Genomic DNA, 22053 nt, shown 5'->3' on the forward strand with positions numbered 1-22053 from the left:
ACTCCTCACATGAAGTACAAATTGTTGAATAGAGTTGCCTTTGTATAACACGTCTCATATAGGGGTGTGTTGTGAGATAACTTTTTCTTTTAAAAAATATTATTATTATTAAAGAAAATGAGAGAATTTTATATAATTTAAAGGAGAAAAGAGTTTCAAACTCGAAACGTATAGATAGAATGTGACATCCCACATCGCCCAGGGGAGTGATCCTTAAATATATATTCTCATCCCTACCTAGCACGAGGCCTTTTGGGAGCTCACTGGCTTCGGGTTCCGTAGGAACTCCGAAGTTAAGCGAGAAGGGGGCTTGAGCAATCCCATGATGGGTGACCCACTGGGAAGTTGCTCGTGAGTTCCTAAAAACAAAACCGCGAGGGAATGGTAAACCCAAAGCGGACAATATCGTGCTACGATGGTGGAGTCAGGCAGGGGAAGTGGTCCGCCCCAGACCGGGATGTGACATAGAAACCCAATATCTAATTTGCTAAAATATCAAACCATATGATTTGTGAGATAACTCTCCTACTAAAGAATCTCTCTTAAAATTAGTTGAAATAGTGAATTCCACGGCTTGGATCAATAGCACTATGTGCATACAATTGCATTTAGCAACAAAGAAATATTCTAAAAACTTTATGCTAGATGGAGGAAAGTAAAAGTCTCAAAAAATGGTGGGTGCGATAAATGTAATTTAAATTTTATTATGTTGCACTTCGTAATTTGACTTTTATCATGTCTCATTTTGCAATTTACCTCCATCCAACCAAACATCACCATCTTACTTGTCCTCCTGCTGACCACCAGAGAGTCAGAGACGCGCCACCCACCGGCCACTGCCACTCAGACTAGTCACTATATAACCAACCTCTCCAACCGTTTTGATATCTGGGGTACCCACAAAACCTACAACCAATCAAACCCCATTTCTCAAAATCCATCAATGGAGTCCATTGGCCTGCTGATGCCAGCCCCAATATCCCCGTACTTAGAGCAAGAACTCGAGAGGCGCTTTAACCTCCTCAAGCTCTGGACCGCCCCTGAAAAATCAGAGTTCCTGAAAGACTTTTCCAGCGCCATCCGAGCCGTCATCGGCAATGCAGGGGAACGGAGACGACACAGGGCTCGTCGGGTCGCTGCTGAAGCCGGAGATCGTCGCCAGCTTCAGCGTCGAAATCGTTAAGGTCGATTTAAAGATGTGCAAGGAAAAGGGTATTCGAGGCACCAACACGCCTGACGTTTTGACCGGCGATGTGGCGGACCTTGCGACACAGGGCTTGTCAGCTCACAACCATTAGATAACCATCCACACGCAAGCTGCAAACCTTAGAAACGCCTAAATGTATCAACCCACATCTCTATGTAACATAATACACATACATGTGTTTTGGCGCTTATACTTTATCTCCTTTTCGATTATGTGCTTGTCTTTTATTTACAACTACGACTTTCTTTTTCTTTTAAGAAAAAAAATATTTTAACGTAATCTGAAACCAACTTGGCTACATTTAGAGTTTACTTTAAACAGTAGTGTCATTTTAAGTTTGAGAGTTTGGAATGTATTGGATTTAGGATTTAGTATTTAGAGTGCATGTTGAAGTTGAACAAGTAACTAAATGAAAGCTCAAAGTGACACAAGTAAATAAAAATACTATTAGATCATAAAACTAAGGAACAATTTCTTTTATTTTTTATCCCTATTTGCCGTTTTGTCATTTGAGTAACCAACCGTCGTGGTTTCGCCTGACCTTCGTTTCTCTTCCACTGGTAGTCGTCCCTTGTTCACCACAGAAATAACAAGCCACACATCACTACCAGTCATTCTGTCACCTTCACAAATCCCAAGCTCTCCAATCCCTTCGAGACGACACAAACCCCGGAACCAAACAAACCTAATTTCTCCGAATCCCATAACAATGGAGTCCATCGCCGTCCTCATGCCGATTCCAATGTCCTCCTATTTGGAGCAGGAGCTCGAGAAGCGCTTCAACCTCCTCAAACTCTGGACCGTCCCCAATAAAACCCAGTTCATCAAGGACCACTCCGCGTCCATCCGTGCCATCGTCGGCAACGCCACCGCCGGAGCCGACGCCGAGCTCATCGCCGCTTTGCCTAAGCTGGAGATTGTTTCCAGTTCCAGCGTTGGGATGGATAAGGTCGATTTGAAGACGTGTAAGGAAAAGGGTATTCGGGTCACCAACACCCCCGACGTTTTGACCGACGACGTGGCGGACCTTGCTATTGGGCTGACGCTGGCGGTGCTGAGACGGCTGTGTGAGAGTGATCGGTATGTGAGGAGTGGGCAGTGGAAGGAGGGCGAGTACAAGTTGACCACCAAGGTTCGGTTTTTTTTGCTTAATTTGCATTGGATATTATTATTTTCACTTACTTGCTATTGGGTTTTGTTTGAATTTCTTATTTATATTGGTATGAATGGATCTTGATTATGCTGCTTGTGATTTGAGTGTGAGTTGATGGGTAATTTTTGAAGTGCGTTTATGGTAAAATTTTCTTAAGTGTTGCTGTGTTGTTATTTACCATGCTGGAGGAAAATAATGAGCAAAATGATACTTACATTGAATGGTTGAATTGGTGATTCATGATAAAGGTTGTTGTTAAAGGCCTGGCTGGATCGATGTTCTTTGTTCAATTTCGTCTACAAGGGCATGGACTAGTTCTTAAGAAATTTTGGAGTCGGTCAAAGTACATTTCTCAATGATAAGTGTCTTCAATCGTGGTTGAGTTCATCGAAAGCAACTCTGTTGCTGTGCTGTATTTATGATAGCATCAATCCAGAAAATCGAAAGGGGGTGAGATGGTAGTCGGTGTTGATTGTTTGTTCCTATTGTTTGATTAAATAGGTTCTTCTGAAAATGCACTGAGGCATCCTTTCTGGTGTTTTTAATTGTTTGTTTCTTAATATTGTCTGTACTGCTGGCAGATGCGCCTGAATTTCGAATTTATCAATACTTTGCCAGAAAATTGGTTTACGAAGAACTAGTGTGTTCATTCTGCATTGTATGGGTATCTAATAAAAGAGAATGCATAATATTTTCACCGGTTGCAAAATTCTTTAACCAACATAAGATACTTTTCAAGGAGTTTAGGCACCTTACAGTAGCTGCTTATGTGCTATGTATGAAACGAAGATTCACAAGTCAACATGTGTGTTATAGGGCAGTTTGAGTGTAATAATTTTGCGACATGTTCGTGTGATACATTGATATTTTTCGTTTCTTTACCTCCTTTGATTATTTGATATTAGAACTTTTAAAAGTTGATGAAGTTTGTATGAAATGTGAGGTTCCTGAATTCATAGGAGAACTAGCTTTTTTTCTCTTTTTCTTTCCCTGTTTTTCATCCTGAAATAGAGTTAAATGTGTAGTCGTTTACTACACGCAAGGTAAATGTCTGTCTAAAACCTTTATTTATTGATTTAATTTCATCCATATAGCACCTCTTTTTCTCCTCTTTTGTACTAGTTTCCCTTTCATTTTCAGTTCACTGGGAAAACTGTTGGAATCATTGGTCTCGGAAGAATTGGCAAAGCAGTTGCAAAGAGAGCCGAGGCTTTTAGCTGCCCAATTGCTTACTTTTCCAGGACAGAAAAGCCAGATTTGAAGTTCAAATACTACCCAAGTGTTGTGGAGTTGGCCGCCAACTGTGATGTTCTAGTTGTTGCGTGCCCCTTAACTGAAGAGACCCGCCACATTATCAATCGTCAAGTCATTAATGCTTTGGGGCCAAAGGGTGTTCTCATCAACATTGGGAGAGGCTCTCATGTTGACGAACCTGAGCTGGTATCTGCTCTGGTAGAAGGGCGGTTAGGTGGGGCAGGGCTCGACGTTTATGAGAAGGAACCAGAAGTACCTGAAGAGCTGTTTGCGCTCGAGAATGTGGTCCTCTTGCCTCATGTCGGAAGTGGCACGGTAGAAACTCGCAGTGCCATGGCAGACCTTGTGATTGGGAATCTTGAAGCTCACTTCTTGAAGAAACCACTGTTGACACCAGTGGTCTAATAGCTTTTAGCATCTGGACATGACCACCATTGGATGTATAGCTTGATGATCTACTGCCACAAATGCCTACAATAATTGTTTCTGTCAATCTGAAAAAGGATCGTTGATTCTAGAATTGAGGAAATGAGACTCCTTTTTGAAACAGTTGATTGATGATATTCCTCGTTAGTTGTTGAAGTGGAAATCACTACATTTTTATTGGAAATCCTCGGCTTCTTGTTATTTTTAATTTCATTTTTATGCCGAATGTACTCGTAAAATTCTTCAGTTTTAAGTTTTTAAGGGATCTTATAATTTTACTATAACGACATATTTGTTCCCTTTTCGGCCGGTTGTGGGCGAGGAGGGATTCAAATCCCCGACATCGTGATTCGTAGCCACATGCTGTATTCCTCTGAGGTACCGGCCCCACCCCGTCTCCATGGATGAGAAATTTTGGTTAAACTATACAAAGGACAATCAAAACTTATATGGTTTTGAACTCATTACCAATGAAGTCAAACCTTTGACAACACACTTGTAAGCACAAGAATACCATTATACTGTAGTTTATGAAATCACATGAGTTACTTGTGTCTTTCATTCACAAGAGTTACATGTGTCTTTCATTTTATTAGTCTATGTAAGTGGTCAGTAATATTTAGGTACTGAGTGGTGAGTGCTCAAGTATTATCCATAAATAATGAGTTTTCATCACAACTAGTTCTCGGGTTACAAAACTCATAAATTTTGGGTCGATCAATGTCATCCTTCATATAATGCTTCAGAAAGCTAGAAACCTTAACCAAAGATGATCTATATACCAACTCCTTGGGCCTATCGTTTTCCTCAGTATTCTAGTTATAAATCACTCGGTATTCAGTATCAGATCCTATCTCGAACTCGAAACTATACCATTCAGTATATATTTCTATAATTCATCTTTAGCGGCATTATCCTTGGCCTTCAAATGTTTGTTGATAGTTGTAGCCACGTCCTTCAAGCTCGATTTTGTAGAAAGTTTGATCTGCACAGTGAACAATTTCTTGCGTAAGATGGTTACAGCGCACAGATGAATCATAACAGAAGAAGATTTGTTGTAATGACTAATTACCGGATTGCCTTTATCGTTGGCTGTGTACAGCAAGAGTGTTGGATAGTCGCTTACCTGCAGTAACAAGTAACCAAACAAATAAATAAATGAATAACAAACAATAATAACTGAGATAGCATCTCATCAACTGAAATTTTCATGGGCAGAGATGGTTTTCATTGATAATGTTTCTGGGTTGTTAAATTGGTTGCAATTCACACCCTCTTCTTTCATTTAGATGTATCGGGTCATTTTCAGAGGATCGCATCAAGGATTGAAGTGTATGATTCGTCAAGCTATTTGAAACAAAAAAGACAACCAGCGGATCTTCAAAGTGTTCCTGCAGAGCTTAACGTAAATGCTCTAGCTTATCCTATGTTCGTGGATTACATGAAAGCTAGGTTTTCATCCCAACATCATGAAACAAAATTATGATGCCGAAAATAACACTCACTTGCAGTTTTGGATGTTCATTTGCAGATGCATCTATTCTTGCGAAGAGTAGATTATCCACACTTTTAAAGTGCTTAGCCAACTTCTCTACATGCTTGGCAGTGGTCTCACAGGTGATGCACCATGGTGTGTATACCTGTTCCATAGCAAGGATGATATTTTTTATACGCATAATCAAAATAATCACTCCATATAAAAATTCTAAAACCATGACAACTTGCTATACAATAGTAGTTGTACCTTGAATATCGAACGCAACACAACAACTTATAGGCCAGTTTTAGTACCAATAATGTAATTATTTTATATATTTACATGTAGATACATGTCATTTCTTCTTCATTTGTTGATTTCATATGTTTTGGAATATTGATGAACTGAATAAACGACTTTTAACTTAAATTTTCAGTACGTTTTTTTATGCAGTTGCTATTACTATTGATTTACTAGTGTGATTTTCATATGAAGTGCAATGTGGGTTCGCAATTGAGGTTTCTAGATTCTTGACTAGTTCAATATTTAGTTTGTGTTACCTTTTCTAGATTCTTTAATTTTGAATGTTCCATTCTTTTGTTTGAGTTGTTGAAAAACAGAAGTGAAAAATTACAGCAAAGAGTGTTATGGATTCAGTTGGAACTAAATGTGCTAATTTGTGGTTAACAGACTATCACCCTTTTGTTAGTTTGTTCTTTCTTGTTAGTTAGTTCATTTTGTGTGCATGTCTATATAAATCGACGGCCTATTCCTGCATAAGATAGGCTTCAACCTCAAAGTTGGTTCATAAACAAAGAAAATCCTTCACTTAATTAAATTTTATTTTGAGAGAGAGAGAGAGAGAGAGAGAGAGAGAACTTTAGACGAAGAGAGGTGATGGAGTGTTCCGAATTTTTAATTGCTTGTTTAATATTTACGTCACAGATTGTTGTGAATGCCGCTGACTTGGAGAAATTGCATCACAATGCATCAAATCCAAACCCAGAAGAATTGGGAGTCAAGAGGGTTGACTTCCCTACTGATTTTGTGTTTGGGGTCTCTACTGCTGCTGCTCAAATAGAAGGATCAGCGAAAAATTCTGGGAAAGGACTAAGTGTTTGGGACAACTTTGTTGTGAAATTCCCAGAGAGAATTTCTGACCACTCAAACATGTTCACTGCCATCGACTCGTATAATCGATACAAGGAAGATGTGAAGCTTATAAACAACCTTGGTGTCGATTCTTACAGATTTTCCATCCCCTGGACGAGGATTCTTCCTACTGGAACATTGAGTGGTGGAATAAACCGAGAAGCTATTGACCATTACAACAACCTAATTGACGAGCTAATCAAGAACGGCATCAAACCCTATGTGACCATTTTACATTTTGACTCGCCCCAAACCTTGCAAGACAAGTATGGCGGCCCTTTGAATCGTTCCTTTGTGAACGATTTTAAGGATTATAGCGAAATATGTTTCAAAACATTTGGAGATAGGGTCAAAAACTGGATTACAATCAACGAGCCATTTATCATTGCCAAGATAGGGTATGAACTTGGATTTGCTGCACCAGGCAGATGTTCTTTGCATACAAAATTCGTATGTACATCTGGTAATTCGTCTACTGAGCCTTACATTGTGAGCCACAACCTTCTCCTCGCCCATGCTACTGTTGTTAAGCTATACAAAGAGAAGTTCCAAGCAAACCAAGGAGGACAAATTGGAATCAGTCTTGTAGGACAATATGTTGAACCCTATTCAGATTCGGAAGAAGACAGAGCTGCAGCGAAGAGAGTTCTGGACTTCAATCTGGGATGGTACGTGGAGCCATTAGTCTATGGAGATTATCCAAAGAGTATGCGAGATTTGGTCAGGGACAGACTACCTAGTTTTACCAAGGATGAGAAGAATTTGATCAAAGGGTCCTTTGACTTTATTGGCATCAATTATTACACCTCAATATATGCTAAAAACTCCCCACCAAGTCCACAGAAACCAATTTGCTATTCTACTGATTCTTTAGCTGAATTACCCAAAAAAAATAAACATGGAGAGCCTATTGGTCCTAAGGCTGAAGGAAGTAGTTTCATTTCCATTTATCCAAAAGGTCTGCAGAAACTGATGGACTTCATGAAGGAAAACTATCAAAGTCCTAAAATCTACATTACTGAAAATGGAATCAACGAGGCAAAGGACAATAGTCGCAGACTTGATAAGGCACTCAAGGATCCACATAGAGTTAAAAATACTCTTCGGCATTTGTACTGGCTCAACAAGGCAATCAAGAATGGTGCGAATGTAAAAGGATATTTCTATTGGGCGCTGTTTGATGACTTTGAATGGGTTGATGGCTATACCACAAGATTTGGGCTTTATTACATTGATTACAAAGACAATCTCAAGCGCATTCCCAAGGATTCTGCTAAGTGGCTCCCTAAATTCCTCAAGGGTGAAGTTTAAAAACACAACGCTCAAGCTAAGGCATAAGCTGTACATGGTATATCAACCCCAAGTTCTTGACGGCAGGTTTTCTACAAACGTGACGTATAAAAGAAAGAGTAGTACGCACACTTATATATGTAAGAAAAGACCTAGGAAGACTTGGAAAGAGACAGTAAGAAAAGACTTGGACTACTTGGATCTAATGGAAGACACGGCACAAAACCGAGCACAATGGCATTCTAGGATTCATATAGCCGACCCCACTTATTGGGATAAGGTTTTCTTGTTGTTGTTGATGTACTATTTTGAAAGGCCTTGGTTTTTGGAGCATATCTTAGAACTCTTAGTACCTACTTGATGACTTTTACAGCTCTTTTGAGTAGTAGTTTCTTATCAGTTTCCTGCGATGCCAAATTTTTTCTCTAACACACACACACACACATGCGATATATATATATATTATGAACAATGTACATACTCATATAGAAGGCATATCAAAGAATACAAGCATGATACAGCTCATTCACTTTTTTGTTCTGTTGATAAGCAAGACAACAGAAACTTTATTTTGTTTTCAAACTTCAGGAACTTCAACTTGGATGTGATCATGTGAGCAGAATTAAAATAGATGTAGGAGAGAAAGACACACATACCTCTAGTACCACATTCTTGTGACTATTTAAAACCAAGTCATCAAATGTCTTTCCTACAATGCTCTGGACGGTTACATTCTTCTGCAATTTTAACGTGAGCTGATTTAGAACTACATTTAATGTGATAGAACTATAACATTACAGGAAGTGCTTTCATATTTACTACTTCAAAGCTATGTTGAAATTAGCACACCGCAGCACAGTTTTGGTTGTTCACCAGCTAACAAAAAAATTTGGCTTAAGGATTTTGTAACACGGGGAATCAAAACAAGCAACTATTGTCTTAAGTTATAGAAGAAAAAAACTAAGATATGATTCCAAGATTAATTGATCCAAAAATCTTTTAAAGGGAAAATGACTCACGTTATCAGGTATTGGTTGCGATTTGAAGTGCGGAGATACAGTACCACGTAATAGGCCTGAGCAGAACTCCTACAAAATCCAATTCAGAAATTTTAGTAGTCTAGGTAGATACTCTTGATGAGGAAATTTCAAAACATGAGAAATTATTACTTCAAGATTGCTTGGTGATGGATTTGATTCTAATAGATATTTAGAGTTCCCTCTAATATCAAAAGCAGTGACCTGTGCCGAACACAGATAAAACCTGATTAGTTATAGCCTTAGCAAAAGATTCCTTGATAGAAAGAATTCAGAGTCAATGTGTAGTTCACAAGTGGGAAACTGACCACAGCACTGTTTGATTCTTCAAGCCCATATACCGTTAAGTAAGGCTTAGCAAGATTTTCATCTGTAATGTCTATATATATGAACAGTATCTGGATCAAGAGAATGAAAAAGGGAAAACATTAGTAGATTTAACCAATTCACCTAATAGCTTCGACATATAGTCCATTTGAGTACCTTTGACTTGAACTGTCTAGCAACATCTTGAAGGGGCTCAAGAAGTTTCTTGAAGTCATCTGCGTCTGCAAAAACATGAACCTGCGCAAGAATAAAAGTGAGTCATTAAATGGCAGAACTTATTATCATGCCAATTCCAATTCTTTATATATGACTCAAGCTTAAGAAATTCTTAAGGGGTAATGTAATTCCGGAAATATTATCTGATATCTGAGTTGCATTAAACGGCAGCGGAATCAGAAACCTGAAGTTGAATAGGACTGGAGTACACTTTTGCAGAATTTGCTTCAGTAAGTCTGTTAACTAATGGAAACTTGTTATAGTCCAGAAACTGCAGTATTTCATCCACTCTAAAGGTCCCTTCTGCAAACCCAAACATTTATGAATAACTACGTTAGTAATTCTTACTGAGTGGAAATTTTTTTGTGGAATGTAACCAATGACAATCACAGTCAAATATGCAAGTTGGCACTCAAACATAAGTCTCCTTATTGGTTTGCAGATCTAAACTTTGATTTAACTGAGAGAAATCATTGAAATTTATACACTCGCTAAGTTGCACAAGCAAGCAAGAAAACAAAAAATTTCATCACCTTCAGTAAAAAAATTAAGCAACTCACCATATGCAGTGTATCTTTCTGGCTCACTTTTCACAATTCCAAGGAAAACATTAGTTGGTTTTACATTTGGAAAGAGAACATTAGCAACCTCGATGTTGCTTACTTCTACGAACTGGATGGCACTGTCAGCTGCCGCTGCTTTTACAAATTCTTTGTGCTCGGGCCCCTGAATGGTTTTATAACAAACAGAATAAGCCCAAAAAACCCATAATGTACAAACAAATATATAATCAAAGCACTGTCTAATTCTAACTCCAGGTTTTCAGTATTTCCCAGGTCTAGCATTTTAAGAAAAATTTGAAAACAACAAATACGCATGTACCTCAAAATTTTCAAACAGGCCAAGAACAAATATGTCGGACTTCTTGAGAAATTCTGCTGCCTCTGTCACCGAGCTTATCCGAATAACAGGTTCACCGGTTTTCTTCCTCGCCCATATCACTATTTCTTCCCTGAATCAAAATTTGCCCCCATAAACACATTAATGGAAATGCACAACTCAAAATTTCCCCCAGAATCACTGGTATTACACCTTCTATAAAAATTTACTTAAATTAAGTGAAATAACACAACTTGACTATACGAATTATGGCAATGACAAAGGACGGAACAATAACAAGCATATAAGCATACAGATAACATAAATGACAAAACACAATCTGAATTATAACTTATAAGTAACTGGCCAAATATATGATTCACTTAGCTAATCCAAATGAAATTAACATAAAATATTCCCAATTAGACAGGTTGACAAAGTTTAAGAGCCACTCACGCAGAAAATCCACCAGTGTAGGCTTGGGAGGTGCCATTGACAAACAGAAGCAGAGTAGGGAACCCTTTGATCTCGAGAGACGACGCAGTTTTCGCGTGCCGCTCGGCATCAAGCTTGGCCATCAAAAGAGGGCTCCCCAATTCCTTCAGCGCAGTGGCAGCCTCAGCAAACTGAGGCATCAGCTCGGCACTCCTGGCACACCAGGGAGCGTACCCGAGAACCAGAACATACTCATTGTTTTCAATCACCCTCTTTGTATTGTCATGATTAAGCTCCAGAACAATCCTCTGTGCTTTGGATAAAAGCTCGGCCTCCGAAGACCTTGTGGCGGGCCCCCCGTCTTGGTCTTCTTCTTGTTCTACTTGTTCATCCAATGCCAGGAGCTCTTCCAGTTCGCCGTCTTCGGTTTCGTCGGCGGCGGGGTTTTGGGGTTCGGAGGATTTGATGGGGGTTGGGAAATGGAGTAGGAGGAGGAGGGTGAGGGTGAAGAGGATGAATCTGGAGGTGGGTTTTGGTCTGGACATGGTTTTGGAGGATTTTGCAGAGGGAAGTGGGTTTCTTGTGGATCTTTGGTGAGTGAGATCTATGGAATGAAAAGACAGGGTATTCCGTGAGAACTGGGAAGTTTTTACTGAGGACTGAATGTAGGGAGTGAGAATTTGGGCTTGATTGATACTATTTGCCTTCACTGCCCTGATTGGCGGCAATAACTCATAAAAATGATAGAAACGTGGGCATTTTATTACCGAGTAATAGTTGGACTTTATGTAAACTATGGAGTTATGTAACGTCTTATGTCTAAAATTGTTATTTATTAATGTTGTTCTTCATTTTTAGAATCATGTATGAATATGATCATTGTTTGTTCCGCTCGTGCATACATTGAATTATAGCAACCCATCCTCCCGGGGGCGAGGAAGACTTACAATGGTATTTTAACCTCTCTAGCCATCACTGTGCGATTAACTAGCGCCAGAAATTTGATCCAAAACGTTCTGCTTGAAATATGGAGTTGTATAACGTTTTATGTTTGGAATTTTAGTCACTTTGCATTTTTAGGTTCATCCGTGAATATATTCATTGTCGTGGTAACCACTAAGAACCAAGAGGTATAAAATTGAAATTAGTTGTGTAAGGGGTGGAAAAAAATTCCCGAAAATCCTAAAAACGAACCGAAAAAAATCTCAATACCAAACCAAAAATGTCCCAAACCAAAATTTCCAAAATTTTCGGGATGCTATCCTGAACCGATTCTGAAATTTCGATACGGGATACAGGATTGTCTTTTCAATATTTCGGGAATCACATACCGTACCAAAAATATATATTATTAATTTATTATTATTATTATATATATATATATATATATATAGGAAAAGGAACCGCTCTCTCTCTCTCTCTCTCGATTCTCATGCGATTCTCACTATCAGACACTCAAAGTCTAAGAGTCTTCTTCATCCAGTGCACTGTGCACCGATCCTCCCCCAAATAAGGTAAATTTTGGAATTAATTTAGGGTTTGAAATGTAATTTAGGGTTCGAATTCTAGATTAAGGTTTGTGAAATTTATGTTTTGGATTGGATGTTCATGATTCCAGCCCTAATTTAATTTCTATATTTATGTTTACGGGTTTATGAAATTTTTTTTTTTTTTTTCATTTTAGGAGTTTGGCTATGATTTATGTCTTTTGAAAATTTCAATTGGTGACTATACTTTCTGGTTGTTCTGGAATTTTCTGATGTTAAACTGAAGTAAATGCAGAGATGTGAATAATTTTCTTGCCCGTAGGTTCCTGCTAGGTATATTTGTTGTGCAGGCAAACCTGCATTTGGTAATGCTCTGCTCCTCTCAAATGTGTTGTGTTTCTCCATTTTTGTTTACTTCCATTCCACGAAGAAGTCACAATTAACTTGCATATTATCAGTATGATTTTAAAGTTTGTGTTGTCCTCTTGTTAGGAGCACCATGGTTGAAGTATGTGCTTTAATTTACACAGATTTGTAGGTTACTCTTCTATGTCAAAACTCAGAAACTTCAACACACAATGGAATGCAGCAGCAACAATAGGAATTATAAAGGTGTAGATTTTAAGTCCTGTTTTCTCCATAATTTTTTGCTTCTTTATATATACTTTTCAACTTTCTAATTTGTCTTTAATGCTTTAATACTTTATACATACCAATCAACAACAATAAACATGGTAAGAGAGCAACCACAACCATCAACAAGATCAAGGGCCGAAGGGGCCAACAATCTTCATGAACTTTAAGCTTTTCTTTTTGCTTTTGGATTTGTTACTTAACTTAATTTATTTTTGTTGCATGCATGTGGAATGTTGAATTTAAATAGTTTGATGGTAGAATATATTTGAAGAACAATTCATAATTTCATATTTCAATTAGGGCTATAAATCTATGATTGCACAGATTGGTATGTATGAAGTAAAATGCTCAAAATAGATTGCACAAACGCATATATGACATATTTGTATGTATGACATATTGGTATTTATGAAATTGGGCTGATAATTTCAATCTAAAAGGCTAAATTTCAGCCCAAAGGCCCAATATGTTAAGTTTCAACCCAATTGCCCAAAATCAAAATTTAATCTCGATTTTTCCTGAAATACCGAAAATATTTAGTGATTCCCGAAATTTTGGTTTGGGATTGGTCTTCAAATTCCCGTCCCGAAAAATTTTGGTTTGAAATTCAGGATATTAGTTTCAATTTGGTATCGCTTACTGAACCAGCTCTAAGTCTGACCATGTCAAAGTCGGTTTGGAACCGTTGAGGTTCATTGCCAAAATATGAATGGTAGAGCGGACCATAGTGGTTGTGGTTAGGGTACATGTACTTATGCCTAACACGTTTGGAGATAATGATTTAGTATTAATAAAATACAGATTAAGATATCATTTAGTATTATTTTTCATTTATAAGTGAGAGGTATTAGATTTGATTCTCGATCAATTCAAACCAAATTATTATGTCTAATCTAAAGTAGATAATATCGTTGTATTCATGTATTCAATAAACATACATCGTAAAATAAACTTAAATGTATAATACAATACTACATGTAAGATTGACTCTTACATTGATGTGAGAAATAGAGATGTGAGGACTGATGATATTTCTTTAATTTGTTATAATTAAGTTTAACATATCACGATTGTTTAAATGAGAGAGAGGGTATTTTATTAAATGGTTCATAAGGGTTTGAAATCAGGTTTAAGGTCTTTTGGGGTTGGGATTGGATTTAGAGTTTGGAGTTTGGAGTTTGGTTTCCTAGTTTGTTTGTAGGAAGTTGGTTTTATAGGTCTACTTCATGCTTTTGTCTTAATTTAAATTACATATTAATAAAATTTTCTTTGTCAACTAAAAGAATGTGAAAAGACATATTTGTTTTCTATCATAACAAAAAAGTTGAGGACAGTAACTTAATTTTACAAAATAAAATTTTGTTGCTTTTTCTTTAATCTAAAAAAATAAACCTCTCTTCCTTGCTCTCCACTCCCATGTTCTCTCTCATTCTCTTCCTCTGTCCTTCAATTTTAAAAACAAAAATAAAAAATTTCACACAGTTGTGTGTGGCATATACTAATATGTTTTAGTAAAATCTTTTAAGGGTTATTCTTTTGGCTCTTTGTTTCGCTTTCTCGTATTTGTCTAAGTTTTTTTTAAGTGTTATTTTATGTTTAGTTATTTCGCTTGTTAATTTCTTTTCTTTTTGTTTTTTGTTATAGTTTTAATATATGACTGAGTTTTGGAGGTACTTTGTCACATCTCGGCCCGGGGCGGAACCACTTCCCGGGCCTGCTCTACCACCGTAGCACGATATTGTCCGCTTTGGGCTTACCATTCCCTCACGGTTTTGTTTTTGGGAACTCACGAGCAACTTCCCAGAGGGTCACCCATCCTGAGAGTGCTCTCGCGCGCTACTCGCTTAACTTCGGAGCTCCCATGGAACCCGAAGCCAGTGAGCTCCCAAAAGGCCTCGTGCTAGGTAGAGATAGGAATATACATTTAAGGATCACCCCTGGGCGATGTGGGATGTCACAATCCACCTCCCTTAGGGGCCCGACGTCCTCGTCGACACACACGCGGCCAGGGTTAGGCTCTAATACCAATGTCACATCCCGGCTCGGGGCGGAACCACTTCCCGGGCCCGCTCTACCACCGTAGCACGATATTGTCCGCTTTGGGCTTACTATTCCCTCACGGTTTTGTTTTTGGGAACTCACGAGCAACTTCCCAGAGGGTCACCCATCCTGGGAGTGCTCTCGCGCGCTACTCGCTTAACTTCGGAGTTCCCATGGAACCCGAAGCCAGTGAGCTCCCAAAAGGCCTCGTGCTAGGTAGGGATGAGAATATACATTTAAGGATCACCCCTGGACGATGTGGGGTTTAATCAGGCAATGTGTCCTTCAAGACGTAATTGTAGTTTTCGATATTTACACTTGAGTTTTAGGTAGTTTTTCCTATCCTTTGCTTTTATCTAATATTTAATAAAACATCTTTTTCGATAAAAAAATATAAATAAATTAAAAATCTTAAAGGATCAAAATTCTTATTAGTATTAGACCAACTCTAATGGTGGGCTAAAAGCTAAATTACCTCCCAAAATTTCCCCCCAAACGCACTCCAACCCAAGGGGACATTTTGAGTTAAATGCTAAATGCTAAACCAATGCCAAATTCCTCCCGAAATTTAGCTCAGAAATTGGGGTGGACTCTACCTAATATTTATCGGAATTTAAATTTTTTTTAGATTAAAATGTTCATAAAATTAATTTACGATAGTCTACATATTTTTTTTTTTAAATTTAATTTAACAAAAAAAATAACTTAAATTTATTCTTTAATAATCCTGGGCTAAAATTTTAGAGTAGAATGGTTGAAGTAGAAAAGCTATTTTTGGGTTAAAAGCTAAATTTTTCGGGCTAAAAAATTTAACTTTTAGCCTAACCATTGGAGATGGTCTTAAGGGGTTAAATGCACCGATGAAAGATTATTTCATCTTTTATATAGAATATAAACAATTGACAGTGATTTTTGTTTTTTGGTTAAATCAGATGGAAAATCTCATATATCAACCAAGCATACAAAGAAGAAAATTGATTACTCTAAACTCTATGGAAACAAGCGCTGCAAAGAGGAGGAGGCTTGCAGTTGCAGTCCGATCAAAAGAGAGGATTTCCAGCAGGAAGCGAAGGCTTGCAAAGCAAGAAAAGAAACGCGCTGATGACTAGCGAAGTAGTATCGACTGAATCGCTAGTCTTCCGGATGATATATTGTACTACATATTCTCTTTTTTACTGATCGGATCCATTGCTCAAACGAGTGTTTTATCTCGAAGATTGAGTTGTATATGGGATTCCTTTCCTATCCTCGATTTCTTTCACGTAATTCGTTCATCAAAACGCGGAAAAGTAGAAATTTTAAGCGGAGTTCTGAATCGCCGCCATGAAAACTCTGTATATAACGGTATTTAGGTTTAAAGGCTATTTGAGTTCTTCATGTTTGCATGATTGTATTGATCAGGTGATGAAGCGCAATAGGGTTGAAGAACTTGCACTTCATGTCTCTTTGCGTGATGATTTTGTTCTGCCTAGCTGTTTGTTTAATTGTGATTCATTGAGGAGTCTCGCTTAGGCCTTGCAAATACATTCCAACTACAAATGACGAGGGTTTAAGCTTTCACCTTTTTCCTTTGGTCTCCCCTCACTTCTCACATTGTCTCTGATTTGGGTACATTTCTTGCCTGTGAAGAATAAGATTAATGCAATTAATTTTCTTTGCGGATCATTGCATGTTCAAACCCTTTGCAATAAGCTTTGGCTATCTCCTGTTTTTATCATCCATTTGTTTTGATGGCAGTCTACCGTACTCGTTTATGGAACTTGAGACCTTGCAAATTCATATCGGCTGTTTGAATAAACCTGTTCTCCCAGGTATAGCATGCCAATTCAAGAGCGCTCCTATAATCCGTACTTTTAGTATTTACGTAGCTAGCAGCACCCTCGGAGGAAGAGAAGGTACATGGCACAACATTCTGTTGAACAATGTGGGTTGCACTGATGAGCAATACTGGGAAAGTCAAGTGCAGAATTTGAGAGACTTCCTATGTCACTTAAAGGTGAACATTCATTATTTGATTGATGAGAGTGTGACTATGTTTGCAAGGTTTTTGGTTAAACATGGAAGAGGCTTGCGAGAAATGATTCTTTGCTTCGATGAACATAATGTTGGCAATAATTGGGAGGATAATGTCTGTTTACTAGAGGGATTCTCCCGGTCATCTACTGATGTCAAAATCTCAGTTGCTTCATCTCATACTAGGATTAAGCGTGTAGAGATAGTACAAGGATCTACAATTAAAAAAATCAGTATGTAGTCCCCTTGTAACTTGTTCGCTTTGTGATACAACAAAAGGTCAGCGGGTCTATGATATCCGCATAGAAAAGGATAGCAAAAGCTTTGAAACTCCCAAATGGTATAAGCTCATAACATTGTGCTGCACGTCAAAAACTCCCTTGTCTTTATAAACATACATACGATATGCATCACATAATTTCAAACCAAGCTATTTACATTTATTTCACATAAGATCATAACTAAAATAGTGACATGAATTTAACAAAAACAAAATAAAAAACGAATTACAGGAATTTTTAAAGTAAAAGATTTACTCAGGCCAAAAAATAAACTTGGTATTTTAATTTCTTGAGAAAGGATTTCATATGCAGAATGAACAACTCAACTCGGATTGCAGTCCCTGGCCAAAAAGTACACTCAAATTGCAGTAAATTCTGCACTGGATTTTCACAAGCATTCACAGAAGGATATCATTAGTCATAAGTGCATGAGCTCTTTTTGAACTTGATGGGTTTGGTGACAGTGGGATCCAAAATCAAATGGCATGAGATTCGCTTTCGATGCTTTGTTTTCACTAGCTTCCCTACAACATACGCTCGAGACCAGATTTCAAAGTTTAAGGTCAATGGAATCGGAACCAATGCACCAGTTTTTGTGTACATCAAACTTGATCCAGCTCCATATAAAGGGACCTTAGTACCATGCAAGTTCACTGATATCGTTCGGAGGCTCTTTCTAGGCTGATAATATTTCTTCAACTGCAAAGACAAAGTTCAGAAAATTTAACACTTATCAAGCGATTCCAAACGGTATCCTACATACGTATTATGTTGCCAGACTACGAATCAAGACCAAACTTTCCTAGTTTGGTAATGTAATATCCTAGTCCAGTTAGGATTTTGGTTCCTGTGTTTTGACCTGAAATTAATTTCGGTCCCTGGAAGTTGCCAATGGCACTTGAATTGTAAACGGAAAAAAACTTGGACAGAGCTATGAAAGATTAAAACTCGAGGCACCAAAGCGTGAGAACAAAGAAACCAAAATAGTAAATTTACCCTTATCCTACATACTATTCAAAAATTTGCTTAGAGATAAATATGGTAGTCATGGTAGAGAATCCAACCTGACCAATTGCTACCGCAATCTCCGAATAAAGGAGACCGATAGGTGAGGAGGTAACATGAATGCCAAAGATTGAAGCAGAGTTGCGCACACTCAATCTTAATGAGCCATTCACTGTCACCATCTTTGATGGAACTCCACTGAAGTCCGAACCCTCACCAATGTAGAAGTTACTGATTTCCAAGCTCTGCAAGAATCGTAAGTGCTCCGTTAGACCGAAACAATTTCATCCTATTAGCAACTGCATAATTCCCATTTTCCCACTACATTCCTTGAATTGAAGAACCCCACACCCTTTTCAGTATTTCCAAATTAAATCATCACACCAAGAAGTAAGACAAAATTCAGCATCAAATTTTTAGCTTACCTTAACTACTACTTCCGCTTTGTAAGGCCTGCTTGCGCCCCATATGATCAAGCAGAAGACAGTGAACAACAACACAAAGCTAAGTAGAGCAATCAAGACCTGCACTCGCCGCGAAAGCGACTTATCGTTGAAATCATCATAAGCCCCGTCCTCCATAATCACCTTGCACTCCGGCCACCCCTTGTCATTCCTCTGCTTACTACCGCCTTTCCTACCTGAAGAGGACCTGAAAATCCCCGAGAATTTGCTCGAGGAGGAGTTCCTCGAGTGGCGGCCGAAGGAGGGGTGTGAGGGTGACTCCATGGGGCTGTTGTTGTAGATTGGAGTGGCGTGCATTGACGAGGACTTGTCCCCATCGTGCGAGTCCCTTGAAGGGCTCTGGACATAGTACACAGGTGCCTTTGGGGACCTCGACGGTGAAGATCCAGCTAAGCTTGTGATATCAGACTCTGATTTTGTTGAATGCATCATTGCCTAATCAGTAATAACAAAGCAGGTTTTGAATTACGAACTTACAAGTCAAGGCGTTCTGCCAGGAACTTCCTCCACAAATTTGGAAATCACCCAAGTGAAACACACACAATTTGAGTGGAAATTTACCAAAGATTGAAACTTCTAGCAAATTCTTGGGTACCCAGAAAAGGGTTTTGATAGATATGAACTGGTTTCTATACTAGAGTGAGGAACTGAACAAATTGACCACTAGAATTCAGTTCTAGAGAGAGAAAAGAGGAACAGAATGAAAAATCCTTTCAGAAAATTTCACCAAAAAACTAGTTAAACAGATGAGATGCTGATAAAATTTCGAAAGCTGCCACAAAGCAGTGTGTTTCTCTGTGTGTATGTAAGGAATGCAGAGTGTAAGTGAAGCTTTTGTTAAGGACCAACGAGAAGCAGTGCCCCCACTTGATTTGCAGAGCCAATGATTTTGTACCACACCTTGTTCTTTTGCCAAAACTAGTTGTAAATTGACCAAAAAAAGTGTCGGCAATACACGTACCATTATTATTGCTCTATATTATTTACATATAATTGTGTAATTATTTAATCTTAATTGTAAATATTACAATATTATATGTTGGCATGCGATAACGATGCTCCTCAAGCTAATAACATTATTCGTTTGATGGGTTTTTCGTATTTTACAAACTACCTAATTTTGATTTGGAGGCTAGTGCTTGTGTTTATTTATTTTTATTTATTTATTCAGTGTAGGAGAATTGGGTTAAGATTCTATTAGTCTAAGTTTTGGAATCCCTGTGAACTTTGTATTTCTTGAGACCCAAGTCAAAGAATTGTATATATATGCACCTTGTGATAACAATAGTACTACACAACTTACATAATTCTACGTGATATCAACGAGTTAAGGTTTTTTGTTTTCATGATCGTGAAACCCTAGCCCGCTTCTTCCCAAACTTTCTTGTTGATCTCCCTCTCTCTTCTATCATGGCTACCGCTCTTGTTGCTACCTTTTCAACAATTGGTGCTTCTATCTCTAGCCTTAACATCACTCATTTTCTGAAGTAGACCAATTCCAATTAATCATATGGCTCAGTCAAATGAAGCTCTTACTTCTTGGGCACAATCTTTTTCGCTATGTTGATGGTTTTGCTAAGGCCACTACCGATACCATCCCTACTATTGCTGACAAACTCGATAAGCCTAATCCGGAGTTTGTTACCTGGTTTCAAGTCGATCAACTAGTTGTGAGTTACCTTGCCTCCACTCTCTTGAAGCTACTTTGTCTCTTATCATCGGCAAATCATCTTCCAAGGCTCTATGGGACTGCCTTTATGAGCACTTTTCTCAAGCTTCTCTTGCCAATGCCACCAATCTCTGCTTTCAGTTGCTTGCTCTCACCAAAGGGACTCGTCCCATCTCTGATTATCTTTAACATGCTAAGTCAATTATTGATTCTCGTTTTGTTATTAACCAACTTGTCTCTAATTTTGATTTAGTTACATCTGTGCTCAAAGGTCTTGGGAGTGAATATTTTATGTTTGTGATAGTTTTCTTAAGTTTCTTCTTATTTTGGAGTTACTGGATCTTCGCTCATGGTTCCTCTCCTATAAAGCTTAAAATCAACCTAACACAGTGCCTATGCCTTTCTTGTCGCGACCGCACATGCTCCTGCCAAGCCCATTACCCAGATCACCCTGCATGCCTTGACACAAGATTCTAAAAAACGCTAGGCGCTAGTCGGGTGGCGTGCAAGGGCCTAGCGCCTAGGCAGACTAGACGGATTTAAGAAAAAAATATTATATATTATATAAATAAGTGTCTATTTACAGTTAAAAGGCGCTTCCTACTCCTTCAACTAACATGAGTGCTCTATTCTCCTTGAATATATCTTTCATCATATTTTGAGTCTTCCTTGCTCTTCCAATGCTAGAACTAAATAGGCTATGCTTGGTGAGATCTCAGCTATCGCGCAAATAATATCTCCAACTATTATTTTTTTTTCATTAGCAACCAGGTCAAGGGTTCAATTGCAACAAACTATGGCACCTAAAAATGTTACCTCATCAGGGGTCAAAACTACCTCAATGAAATTCCACTAAGTGAGAGCATCGACATGTGATTAAAGTTCCTTTTGAGCTATGCAGCACGAACCTGTATTTGACCAGGAGGTGGAATTAGGGTTGCTATTCAATGGTGCAACTTGCATTTTTGACATAAGTAAAGGAACGGTCTCTACCAATTCTCGTACGTATTTGTCTACCTTGGTGGTACAGGGGGGGTCCGAGCCATAAGCTTTAAAGGGAAGAAGGATAGGGTTAATAAATGTTCCAGCTAGGAATCTCTGTGGTGAAGATGTTTTCAAACTAGTGGCCTAATATAAGTTTATTATTTTAATTAAGTTTATCATTCAACATACAACATATATATTTATAAAATATAAGAAATTTTCCTTTAGTATCTTAGTGATTTTATGGTGTAAGATAAAAAAATTGAGTGATTACTTACAAAATATTTTTTATGAATTTATATAATATTTTTTGAAAGTAATAGTGTTAAAAATGTAGAATTTTTGGATGAGTGGTGATGGAGATATATGAAAAGTCACCTAGACTTATGGAGGCAACACATCTCCCAATACGTAGTACCACTTCCTAATTTTTTATTATTTTTTTTATCAAAAGTACCACTTCCTAATTCAGAAGCCTTTATTAAGATGATAGGTGGCGGAACCTCATTGGATACCTTTACTAATTAAGAAGAGAAAAAGTTTCTTTGTCACGTGGAATGGGAGAGAGAAAATTGAAAGGGATCCTCTTCGGATCCCTTCCACCTAATCCTCTTCATCAAA

At 38.1% G+C, this 22053-nt stretch overlaps 4 protein-coding genes and 1 long non-coding RNA gene across 5 annotated transcripts; 3 read left to right on the forward strand and 2 right to left on the reverse strand.

Annotated features, from left to right (window-relative positions):
• The first annotated feature begins 1676 nt into the window (after positions 1–1676).
• Positions 1677–4224, forward strand: LOC103930449 (glyoxylate/hydroxypyruvate/pyruvate reductase 2KGR-like). Its single transcript, XM_009339797.3, has 2 exons — positions 1677–2339; positions 3501–4224. The coding sequence occupies exons 1-2, from the start codon at positions 1917–1919 to the stop codon at positions 4017–4019; spliced, it is 942 nt and encodes a 313-aa protein (XP_009338072.2). The 5' UTR covers positions 1677–1916; the 3' UTR covers positions 4020–4224.
• Positions 4225–4658: 434 nt separating this feature from the next.
• On the reverse strand, positions 4659–11513 carry LOC103930424 (protein disulfide isomerase-like 1-6). The gene is made up of 12 exons (XM_009339760.3): positions 10875–11513; positions 10422–10551; positions 10100–10265; positions 9724–9842; positions 9480–9560; positions 9305–9394; positions 9129–9200; positions 8979–9047; positions 8616–8696; positions 5546–5680; positions 5113–5166; positions 4659–5025 (listed from the first exon to the last, which is right to left on the reverse strand). The coding sequence occupies exons 1-12, from the start codon at positions 11396–11398 to the stop codon at positions 4930–4932; spliced, it is 1617 nt and encodes a 538-aa protein (XP_009338035.2). The 5' UTR covers positions 11399–11513; the 3' UTR covers positions 4659–4929.
• LOC125477150 (beta-glucosidase 24-like) lies at positions 5687–8604 on the forward strand. Its single transcript, XM_048584092.1, has one exon. The coding sequence runs from the start codon at positions 6415–6417 to the stop codon at positions 7978–7980; it is 1566 nt and encodes a 521-aa protein (XP_048440049.1). The 5' UTR covers positions 5687–6414; the 3' UTR covers positions 7981–8604.
• Positions 11514–12287: 774 nt separating the features above from the next.
• Positions 12288–13297, forward strand: LOC125477168. The gene is made up of 2 exons (XR_007258340.1): positions 12288–12367; positions 12871–13297. It is a non-coding gene; the product is annotated as an uncharacterized LOC125477168 (long non-coding RNA).
• A 4094-nt stretch (positions 13298–17391) lies between these two features.
• Positions 17392–19657, reverse strand: LOC125477011. Its single transcript, XM_048583749.1, has 3 exons — positions 18741–19657; positions 18375–18560; positions 17392–18009 (listed from the first exon to the last, which is right to left on the reverse strand). The coding sequence occupies exons 1-3, from the start codon at positions 19209–19211 to the stop codon at positions 17725–17727; spliced, it is 942 nt and encodes a 313-aa protein (XP_048439706.1). The 5' UTR covers positions 19212–19657; the 3' UTR covers positions 17392–17724.
• Between the last annotated feature and the right edge of the window lie 2396 nt (positions 19658–22053).

The sequence above is a fragment of a genome, unplaced genomic scaffold (assembly GCF_019419815.1).
Source record: "Pyrus x bretschneideri cultivar Hongxiangsu unplaced genomic scaffold, Pyrus_bretschneideri_v1 Contig20, whole genome shotgun sequence".
Lineage (NCBI taxonomy): Eukaryota > Viridiplantae > Streptophyta > Magnoliopsida > Rosales > Rosaceae > Pyrus > Pyrus x bretschneideri.